General features: G+C 41.8%; 2 protein-coding genes, 1 long non-coding RNA gene and 1 other non-coding gene across 4 annotated transcripts; 3 read left to right on the forward strand and 1 right to left on the reverse strand.

Annotated features, from left to right (window-relative positions):
- Positions 1 to 499: 499 nt before the first annotated feature.
- Positions 500 to 3,594, reverse strand: LOC135613603 (probable glycosyltransferase At5g03795). Its single transcript, XM_065110632.1, has 4 exons — positions 3,013 to 3,594; positions 2,788 to 2,918; positions 2,301 to 2,649; positions 500 to 1,642 (listed from the first exon to the last, which is right to left on the reverse strand). Exons 1-4 carry the CDS (start codon positions 3,481 to 3,483, stop codon positions 950 to 952), a joined length of 1,644 nt encoding a protein of 547 aa, XP_064966704.1. The 5' UTR covers positions 3,484 to 3,594; the 3' UTR covers positions 500 to 949.
- Positions 3,595 to 4,866: 1,272 nt separating this feature from the next.
- Positions 4,867 to 5,063, forward strand: LOC135616012 (U2 spliceosomal RNA). The gene has a single exon (XR_010488246.1). It is a non-coding gene; the product is annotated as a U2 spliceosomal RNA (small nuclear RNA).
- LOC135615351 (uncharacterized) lies at positions 4,884 to 8,092 on the forward strand. Its single transcript, XR_010487988.1, has 3 exons — positions 4,884 to 6,446; positions 6,732 to 6,792; positions 7,241 to 8,092. It is a non-coding gene; the product is annotated as an uncharacterized LOC135615351 (long non-coding RNA).
- A 1,123-nt stretch (positions 8,093 to 9,215) lies between these two features.
- Positions 9,216 to 11,140, forward strand: LOC135615352 (cinnamoyl-CoA reductase-like SNL6). Its single transcript, XM_065113701.1, has 5 exons — positions 9,216 to 9,506; positions 9,783 to 9,946; positions 10,043 to 10,234; positions 10,316 to 10,475; positions 10,573 to 11,140. Exons 1-5 carry the CDS (start codon positions 9,248 to 9,250, stop codon positions 10,887 to 10,889), a joined length of 1,092 nt encoding a protein of 363 aa, XP_064969773.1. The 5' UTR covers positions 9,216 to 9,247; the 3' UTR covers positions 10,890 to 11,140.
- Positions 11,141 to 11,235: the final 95 nt, after the last annotated feature.

The following is an 11,235-nucleotide window of genomic DNA, read 5'->3' on the forward strand; positions in this document are numbered from 1 at the left end:
GGTGTTTGGTCTTCGCCCATTGAAGAAAGACCATTAGTGGACGCTGGTGACCTCGACGAAGAAGGAATTAAAAGTGGATGTAGGTCACAATGATCGAACCACTATAAATTCCGATGTACTTATTTCTGTTCTGCTTTTTACTACTGTTATTATTTTTAAATTAACTGTTAGTTTATTTATTTTAAAGTCAAGTACTTTTTGAAATTAGTTTTTAACAAATGAATACTTACAAAATCGATGATTTTTCTGCTAGTGCTGCTTTTAGATCCTAATAATTCCTTTATCATTCTGATGCGTATCATTTGATGTTTCACAAATTTTCTGTATCAGAGCTTCAAATTAATAAATATTTTATTTTACTACAAATTTTCAGTAATAATAGAATTCAACTGATAGTTACACAGACATTATCCAATAAAGGCTTCAAATTAATTCAAATAAACAAGCAATTACTGAACATCTTTTTTCTGTAAAGAGTGAGGACCACCATTTAAAAGAATTGCATAAATAAAGCTAAAAAATTATAAATTAAAAAAGAAAAAGTAAAACACTTTCTTCTAGTTTCTTATTGGAGGTTACTTGAACTTTGTCGTGCCATTGTTCTGGTGGATTTCATCCTTGCATTCACCAGGAGTCTTGTGGATCTGTATTTGCTCGGCTGACCTTCATTCCTAATGATCCTTGCATATTACAATGAGCCTCAGTCGACATCTAACCACAGCAACTCTAAAATCCCGTGGTTAATATCCCTCAATTCAATTGATTTTTCCCCCTGAAAACATATTCTTGCTTCAAGAAACTCTAGATCTGGAACAGTGAAACACAACCATAGATGAACTAAGCAGTGGCAAGCAACCTTGATTCGTATATCACACTGGAAGGCTACTCATAAACCATCAGAGTTTCATGTCTGTAAATTGCAAGTATACTTTCCACCGCAACAAGGGTGCTATTCCTGCTGAAGCTGAATCTGAATCTGGTTCAACCTGTTAAACCATATGGAATGCAGAATCATGTGGAAAATGTCGTGCTTGAGTGGCTTTGCATGCCAAAGAAAGTGCTTCTGCAACTTCTGTACACAAGTGTGCATCCTGATGTATCGCCTGAGAGAAATTCCTAGTAGTATGTTCTTTAAGTTAGGTATGTCCTTCTCAGCCACAACCACAGAGAACGCACTCCAGTCTAACAATTCCTCAAAAGGAAGCACAAAATTGTCTGCTATTATCACCGGAACACATTCATAATATATAGACTCAACGATCCTCGGGCTGTTCACTTCGTATCCCATGGGACAGATACAGAACTTGCTTGCTTTCATATGCTGGACATATGACATTTGCCTTGAAACCCTGTTTGGAAGGGGTCCATAGATTCTCATGTCTTCATCTTTATCACCCCAGTACTTCAGAAGGATTGGTCTGACCCTCCCATGCATGTTCCCAGCAAAAAAGGCTAGAATAGATCGTTGGGAGACACGGTTCCCACCCACATATCTAAGCGGCTTCTTCGGATCTCTGATGGTTGTTTCCGGAAGGGAAACATCCCTGCCACGGATAAATATACCTTCTGAAGCATCAGAATTGCACAGAGCTTTGATTGTGTTTTTACACAGTTCTTCATGTTGAGTGGTGGTGTAAGGCCCCTGTACAAAACTCGATGGAAAACGGGGTCATAGCTGTTATTGCAGAAACATGATAAAGTGAACTTTATATAAGATACTGATACAGTGATTTACATACTCGTGCTTAGAATTGTGAAGTCATGAATATATTATTCCATCCACAGATCTCCAAAACATCAATTAAACAAAAAAAGATACACATTTGTGGAATAAAAGACAAGGCATCTCTCTCCAAAACTCTATTATGAACTAATTCAAACATATGTTACATGAATAAGTCTTAACATCAAGCATATGAATTTCACACCCACTATGTATTATTTTCTCAATCTACACCCACAGTGACTTTTCTTTTGGACATCCAAACTCCGTGAAATAATGTTTGCAAAGGACATAAGCTAGATTTTATCAAAATATGATATTATCCAATAGAAGTCATTTCCGAACTTGCCGTCATTAAACCTGTAATTGATAAGGTATAATGGAACTCTAGAACTGACAAAAAAGAATCACTAAACTTGATGCAGACAAAGAAAATTTGGAATTGAACAAGATAAACAGAACAGGGAACATCACACATGATACCTAACAAGAGTTGATCATATAGAAATTTATGAATCTTCAACAATTTTTTTTTGCAAAGGCAGAATATTTAAAATTGACACTAGTGAATACATACCCAGTCATGGCAGGCAACTAGAAAATGATCTGCCCCTCTAGTCTTATTCCAGAAAGGAAACATTGCAGCTATACCATTCACATAGTCCCTTAAAAAGAGTGATAAGGGCCTCAAGTTGTGTGAGTTGGGCACATAAAGGGCAAGCTCTAGCTGGCGTGCACTATATGGTAGATAGAACAGATGAGCTTTACTTGGATCCCTGGTGGTATATTGCCTGTTCTCCTCCATCAATTTCATAAACCATCCTTCAGAAGCGTAAATGCCTCTGAGTTCTGGTGTGTGGAAAATGGGTGTTGGCCCATCCTGATAGATGTAGACCTTAAGCATTCTTTCCATCAGTTCGTAGCTCCTGAAAGCATATCAATTTAAGGATTGTTTTGATTTGTTTCTGGAGAATGTTAAGCTGTGATGCATACGACAAAAAGAATGTTGCAGCTATCATTCGCAAGATAAGTGCCCACAAAAAAGCAAAAGAGTCGTCTCTCACCTCTTGAAAACTGATACATTCTTGAACAACGGGGCATACAGATCCGGATCATCCAAAACTACCGGCGGATTTTGAATCTCTCTCTTGGCGAGCCGAAGTGCCTCCTCCGGCGCCATTCTCCAATAAGCTGGCTACACAAATTTCAACGAACCAGCAGAATTATTTGCAACATCAGAATCGAAACTCTCCGATTGCCCCAAAAGAAGAAAAGACGAACTTTTCTACCTCCCGACGCAGAGATGGGACCTTTACGTCGCTATGGTTGGATTTTCGTGCGGGTAAGTCTACGTTCCGGACCACTGGAGGCGGTTCCCGACGCTTGGATCTTCGCCGCTTTGAGCGTTTCCGGACCACTGGGGGCGGTTCGATACGGTTCCGAAGCACTTGAGGCGGTGCAAATAACGAAGAAGAAGAGACAGAATTCGAGGTGGAAACGGCGGGTTCGTTTGGTTTGACGCGAACGAGAGAGGGAGAAGGGGGAAGGGGCTCATACTCGTCAAAGGAGGTGCCGGCAGAGGAGAGAGGGCCGAGGGGGAAGATGAGGCCGAGGGCTAGGGGGTAGGGCATGGTGAAGGCGAGGAGAGCCGTGACGGCAGAGGAGAGGAGGGCGACGGCGGTGATGCGCCTCCGCCAGTGGGACATGGTCCGGCCGCGGCGCGGGCGGCGGGCGGCGGCCCTCAGATCCAGGGCCGCCATGGCCGGTGGCCCAAAGATCCGGTGGGAAGATGGGAAGAAGAGGAGGAGCAGGAGATCATAATAGGAGAAATGGTTGGCGACGAGAGGGAAGGAAGGAGGGAAAGAGGGAGAGGAGAAGAAAGAGCTGGGGAGGACAACAGCAACGGCTGCCAGTTGGCCGTTTCCTTTGTCGTTTGCACTCGATTCCTTCGTGAAAGGGTGAGCCTCCCCTGTCTCGGACGTGACAGGGGTCAGGGAATCCTTCGAGTAGAGATGGGTCCCAGCTCCCGACTTGCTGGTATCATCCGAGACCACCTCTTCTGTATCCTGTCTCAGATGCCGCGTCCGTCCGCCACGCGACGGGGACTTGGGGGGTGGCCCACTGTTTATCCTATATATATATATATATATATATATATATATATATATATATAGGATAAACGTGTGGGCGTGTAGAAGATGAGTTTAAATAACTGGTGTTTAGTTGGGATCTAAAATAATTCACACATAAATTTCATGAAAAACTGAATACTGAATTAAAATTGTTTTCATTTCCTAACCACACTAAAATTAGCAGATATAATGAATTGTTTATTAAAATGTATCAATTCTAAGTAAATATGTAAGAATCCTTTACTTTAAAATACTAGAGTTTTTTTTAATGATTAATGTGAAATATCCATTAAAAATGAGATAGAACACCGAGAATAACCAATATCATTTTAAAAGAGACCAATAAGATATAACTCACATACCTCAAGTTTGATCTTTTGGACGCTATTGATGAAAACCCTAATAAAAAAATTCTTAAATTTTATAAGGAATACACTTCGACCGAATTAATCCCGAATAATTTTTATGCATATATTTACCCATAACGAGGATCAACTTCCTCTATAAGTTAAATTAATCATGGGATGTAGCTTAATTAAAAGGAAAAACATTTGTTTTGGCTACTGAAAAATTGATGAGAACAAAAAAAAAAAAAAAACGAGCGCACTATACCTTTCTTTTAATAGACCCATAAATATCAAAATCTATTTCATTTGATCTTAATATGTAAGTGACATTGTAAATTGGACATCCATGTAATAAGATCAATAATACAAGTCAATTCCTTGTGATACATATCCCTTATATTGATAACGGATGAATTATCAAATTGCCTCTTCGTTCTCTTAAATTATATATAAATAGATACATATAAAACTTATCGTATTTCATTTCTTATATTTATTTGTCATGTCGATGGTTCGGAGTTTGATAAATTGTAATGTGTGACATGCAACTTTCCCGTTAATTTGAAAAGTGGAGCTTGCAAGTCGTTTAGTCCCACATCGCCAAATAAGAGACCACCGACTGAAGCAAGCGTTATATAAGCGTGTCATGGCGACTGAAAAAATCATACCTTTCTCGGCCTTTTGGCTAAGATCAAGTGTAGTATCTGTTCTTATCAGTTTAATATCTGATACGTGGGTCATCGATCCACTATGATATTAAATTAATTTATTGTGGGGGAGGGTCCGCTACAATGGCTTGCCATTGGGTCCCTCGCGCGTCGCCTGTGCGTTGCACTACTGCACGGGCCTGGCGCACCCCGACCAATCCGAAGTCTAAGCATTATTAAGGCCCGATTAACTGACAATATTCAGTGACCTGGCGCACCCCGACCAATTCTAAAGTCTAATCACCATTGGGGCCCTCGTGCGTCGCCTGTGTGTTGCACAACCGCATGGTCATGTCGCACCCCGACCAATCCTAAAGTCTAAGCATTTATGAAGGGTCGATTAAGTGACCATATTCAAGTGATGTATAGATTTGATCACCGCTTTTGTGCGATTTGTTGGTAAAGTCGTGGCACGCAGAAGGCTTGCAAGGAAGATTAGATGTAGGATGGGGAATATGCTTTGGATTGTTGCTGTTCCGTCCGGTATTGCGTTTGATGTTTGCTCCGATGTTCGATACCGATTGCTTCAGCGCTCCGTTGCGCATCCTGCGCCAGGAGAAGAGCATGAGCGATGTCTGGAATGTGTGTCACAGCTTAAAGAATCCTAAAATTTCATGGGTTTGACATGTTGTTGACAGATAATAAGTCCGCCGACGAGGCTGAAGGGGAGATTTCCGAGCTGGGGGATGAAGCCGGGTCTGGTCTCGTATGATTGCACGGAAGATGGAAGATGTCTACTGTAAGAGTCGCGGGAGGGAGAGGGCTTATGAGGTGGTCGATAAAATGCGGGCGGACCCTGTGTATCACAGCTTGAAGCATGATCTTAACCTTAATCTTTAGATGTTTGACATACTGTTGTCGGATTGACAGTACGCCGTTGCCTAGGGTTTCTTCCAGGAGATGTTGGAGCTTGGGGGTGAATCTGGATCTGGCCTCGTACGATTGAACGGAGGATGTCTACTGCAAGAGTCGCGGGACGGAGAAGGCACACGAGTTAGTCGATAAAATGCGTGAATAAGATTTATGCCCGGATGTAATCACACAGACTGACCGATAAAGCTAGAGATGTTCTGAAGGAGAAGAGAGAGAGAGAGAGAGAGGATGCCACCATGGCGTTGCCGTGCTCTGCATTGTAAAAGACATGGCTTTGCTTTGATTGATGTGATGGTGGAGAGGCAATTGCTTCCAAATGCCATGAGCTATAATCTGTTCTTCATGTACTGTTAGGCTATGATCATAGATGATGGACGGCTGTTTGTCGAACATTGTGTTTCATGTTTCTCATAAGGTTGTTCCGTCAGCAGGAGAATGCCATGCGGCAGAAAGGTTTGGGATCGTTCATACTGGTTTTCCATGTATTGTTTGATCTGATTTGTGATGCAGGAATAATTGATGAGGCCAAGCAATGTTACATTTTAGAAGGATCAAGATTCTGATGGAACCAGCAAATAAGCAGCAGTCTCTTTGGAACAGTAGATGAATCACTCAAAGAAGTAACATCATCCTTATTGCTGCACCCTTGTTGATGCAACTCTTGGTATTATATCCTCTTCTAATATAGGTCTATGTTTCAGTAACTCGAGCATCACCCAAATCGCAAATGAGATTACATTTCGAGGAACTTTGGATATCCCTTTACTGCTGCTCGAATATATACTGAAAACTCAGTATTTGAAGGGGGAAAATGTGTCTTTGTTAACTCACCATTGGTTTCTGATGTTCTTATGCTTCTCCTCATGTCACTGACTGTAAACAGTAAACTTGTCTACTGCTTATTTAGACAAAAACTCTGAGATTACTTGTTTTTTTTTTGGCTCCTCAGATGATGAATCAATTGAGGAATGACTTGCAAGGAGCAAAAAGGCCTTCATCATGAATCTTTGGTATTCTCCCTCTCTCTCCTACTTGAGTTAGCTTCACTTTTCTCAAATTAAGGTAGATGTTGCTTTTTATGATTTGAATTGAATTTACAAGTTCAAGTAATCTGATCCATTATCATTTCACTGCTTTGACTTGTATGAATGAGAAGTTTGACTAGCTACCATGATATCTATCTTTTTATCATAGACATTCAATCACTCTTTTTTACATGATATCTATCAACAGCATCGAGAGAGAAGAAATCCATATTTTGATCAAATTGGTTCTATTTCTAATAATGCAGTCTTTTCTGCTATGATCTTTGGTAGAAAGGAATTCTCAACTCCATCTTCTTATATTAGACCTCATGGATCAAGCAGCACTCGTCCACGGGGTAACTTCGAGGAAGGCCCCGCCCTATCGTTATGATCGGATCGGACGGTTGATATTATTGACTCACGTAAGTTTCAGGTGTCAAGAGTCAACCTTCGAACGTAGCCCACCATTTCGGACACGAGTTGGCGAAGCAAGCGTGGCTAAAAAGCTTGGAGCCGAGCCGATTGACTTGTGAGTGGCCGGCTTGGTGGTTCGCAGAACACGAGCCCTCCCCACCAACCCACCACGTGCGCAACAGCTGCCCGCCCACAAAGACTTTGACTCAGCGTTTTCCCTAAAAGTCAATGGAATAAACTGCTTTTTCTTCCACTTCATAATTCTTGTGCAAGTTATGCTAATTCTTAGAAAATAAATTTAGTGATGTTAATTAAAATTAATTATTGGATTAAAAAATTAAGGTATCAAGACTTCCTTTTGACCACTCTTTATGAGCCTTCATTGTCTGAGATTACCATTTAATAACAAATAAATAAAACATGAAATATGATCCGATTAAGAAGAATGATTTATCTTAGGTAATTTTGCCTAGAATAATATTACATGTAGAAAAGTAGGTTGAATGATAAATAGTCTTCTCTTACCTCCCTTGTTAATTCAGAAAAATATTTAAGCAGCTAATTAACTAGACAAGTAGAAGTGATTAGTTATGTGAACTAATTTAGTGTTAGATGGGTCAGAGTGACCTAATTGTGGACAGAAAGTTGTGGTGATGACATGTTAGGAAAAACCTAATGTTCTTAAGAAAGTTTGGTGCCATGCACAAACACAGACTATGCTTTCAACACTGTGCCTCCATTTGTTTGATTTGGCATGAATAATGCTTTCATCCCAGGAGAACAATGATGAAGCTGGTCCTGGATGGCATCTTTCTATATCATTAATTCATGCTCTTAATGAAGGATTGTTTTGGGTGTCTTTTGGCAGCAACTCCAAACATGTTTACATAAATATGTGAATAAAATAAAAATGAAAAACAACAAGAGTTTTTTTTTTTTTTTTTTGCCCCCAAATAAATTACACTTGGATTCTCATCATGAGTCTTGCCAATACTTGGCTACATGTCACTTTGAGTACTTTATCAATAAAATATTATTGTCTACAAGAAACATTTTTGGCTGGAACTTAGCACTTAGTTGAATAAGTCAAGTCAAATGACAATGTTTTAGACGTCACACATGGTTAGGTAGGTATCTCTTTTGGGTCAATTGGTCAACATGATTAATGGTCAAACTCCATAAGCTTATCTTTGATCTCACCCTTTCCCATTATGCTGATTTATGAACATCATTAATTAATAAATACGGTTAAACTATTACTAGTAGGGTGCCTGATTTCATTTGGAGGAATTCATTAAAAAAAAAAAACAATTGTCTATTAGCCCGGACTTGTGTTGGAAGAATTCTTGGATAATAATAATAATAATAATAATAATAATAATAATAATAATAATAAGATGATGATGATAAATAAAAATGAAATTAAATGACAAAAAAGTCAATACATATAGATGTGTAAAAATGTGATGGTTTTAGATTTCTATCCACTATTAAGCACAACATTATTTATTTATCTTGGGACATTGTCTTCTATCCCTTATCTTATTAGCAAAAATGTTTTTGAGAAAAAAAACATGTTAATCATAATTACATATACCGTCCTCTTGTAGTTTATTTTAAATAGAATATGATATAGGAATATAAAGTAAGTCTTATGACATCAATAAAGCTAAAAAAATATATTTAGTCAAATTTGGACTTCCTTGTTCAAACATGCTCTGCATATTAGAACCACCACCGGCAGAACAACATCAACTTGAGCCATTGGAGCCGAGCTGAGCCGAGTCAAGCTGAGCCGAGTGAGCCAAGCCACAATCCATCTCCCCTTCCGAGAAATAAGTGAGATGCAAAAGACAAATGCTATTCTTACCCCATATTATCCCTGCCGTCTTGTAATCTTGTGCCTGATACATCATACGGCTTTGAATAATTAGGGGTGACCATATCAGAGCCCTCCGATATAAAACCTTCACCGACTCCGCCATCTCAATTCGCGACAGATCCCATTCAAGTGAGACAGCAAGGGATGGGGGCGATGGGGAGGAGTGAGGGTGCGGTGGCGGAGGCGGAGGCGCTGCGAAAGGCGATCCTGAGTGGCTGCAGAGGACGGAGCGCGAGGAAAACGGGTCCGGTCGGCGTCCGGCGGAGCAGGGACGGCGACGGAGGAGGCCGGATCGAGGGGCGCGCGGTGTGCGTCACCGGCGGCGTCTCCTTCGTCGGGTCCGCCCTCGTGGACCGCCTCCTCGACCGTGGCTATGCGGTTCGCCTCCTCGTCGAGACTCAAGGTTTCTTATCCTCATCGCCTCCTACTTCATCTATCTCTCCATAGAACATAAAAATCGTCTCTGCCACGGATACGTTCTTCGATTTCAGCCGTTTATTTCCTCGCCGTTATTTGAATCGGCATGGAAAGATGTCATTTAGTCTCAGCTTTGATTCCTTTTCTTTTCCAATTCCTTTGCTCCCACCTTGTCCATTTCATGTTTGATGAAATGATGATTAATAAATACTCTGGCAAACCTCCTCACAAATGATGACTAGTTTGGCATGGAAACTTGCAGAGGATTGGGATAAGCTCAGGGAGACAGAGACCTTATGGGGCGGCGTGTCGGCGGTGATGGCCGACATGACGGACATGGATAGCTTGTGCCGGGCGTTCGATGGCTGCACCGGTGTCTTCCACACCTCGAGTTCACTGGATCCCGGCGGCATATCGGGCTACTCCGTGAGTTAAAAGCATATAACGCTTAGATCGTAGAACCAAAGCAAGATTTAAATGCTGGCAGAGCTTTTAACATGATCTTTGCCATCCACTCTACAGAAGCATATGGCCGAGATCGAGGTACGGGCGGCAGAGCGAGTGATCGAAGCCTGTGTCAGAACCGAGTCAGTGAGGAAGTGCGTCTTCACCTCGTCTCTGTTGGCTTGTACATGGCGACAGAGCGATCCTCGTAGCCGCAGGGTCGTCGACGAGAGCTGCTGGAGTGATGAACAGCTCTGCCGGGATAAGAAGGTGAGTCGAGTCCGACGCAAGTTGGAGTGAAGACGAAGGCTTGCATGTTTCTGCCTTATAACTCCTTCCGGATGACTGCAGCTGTGGTACGCACTGGGCAAGACGATGGCAGAGAAGGCCGCTTGGGAAGCTGCTGCTCGAGGAAGACGGGACTTGAAGTTAGCGACGGTGTGCCCGGCTCTTGTCACCGGGTCTGGATTCCATCGTCGCAACATCGCTGCCTCCATCGCCTACCTCAAAGGTGAGATATATCACTGCATGCTGTGATCGATGAGTCCCGGCAACGCAGGAAGAGTAAAGGCCATGATCCTGAAACCCATTCCATTGCATTTGGACAGGAGCCGGTGAGATGTTTGCAGAAGGATTGCTGGTTACCGTCGACGTGGAGAAGCTGGCCGGCGCTCACGTATCGATCTACGAGGCAATGAGCAGCCACGATTGCGGCCGATACATCTGCTACGACCGTGTCATCGAAAGAGGGGAGGCCGAGGAATTGGAGCGGCGACTCAGCATTCCGAGCAGAATATTGCTATCTGGAGAGACGGCCGCCCCCTGCTCGCCGTCGTCGGAGCTCTCAAACCAGAAGCTCTTCAGGCTGATGAACTCAGGGAGGAAGTGCACGTTTGATGTCTACTCTGATCTTACATGGAATTGAGTATAGTATGATGTTTTACTGCTGGCTGCAAGCAGTAATGAGATTATAGGTAGCTAATGAGAGTTTGAGGAAAGGAGAATTTTGTCCATAGCTGGGTAGTTAAATTGTGATGGGAAGATGTCACAGGCACATGATAGAAAAATGCCTGCCTACAGGTATACAACGTCCGACTTAAGACATATGTACAGTAGAATTCTTTGTTCTGGTTAAAGATACTACATATGAATGATATCACAGACAGTTTATAAAAACATTTAGCGCAGAATTCCTTTTTGTTCATATGCGTAAGACATTTGGAGTGGTTCTGTTGGATATGATGATTGGGTGAGTCGATCTCACCTAGGTT

This window comes from Musa acuminata, chromosome BXJ2-6 (assembly GCF_036884655.1).
Source record: "Musa acuminata AAA Group cultivar baxijiao chromosome BXJ2-6, Cavendish_Baxijiao_AAA, whole genome shotgun sequence".
In the NCBI taxonomy this organism is placed as follows: domain Eukaryota; kingdom Viridiplantae; phylum Streptophyta; class Magnoliopsida; order Zingiberales; family Musaceae; genus Musa; species Musa acuminata.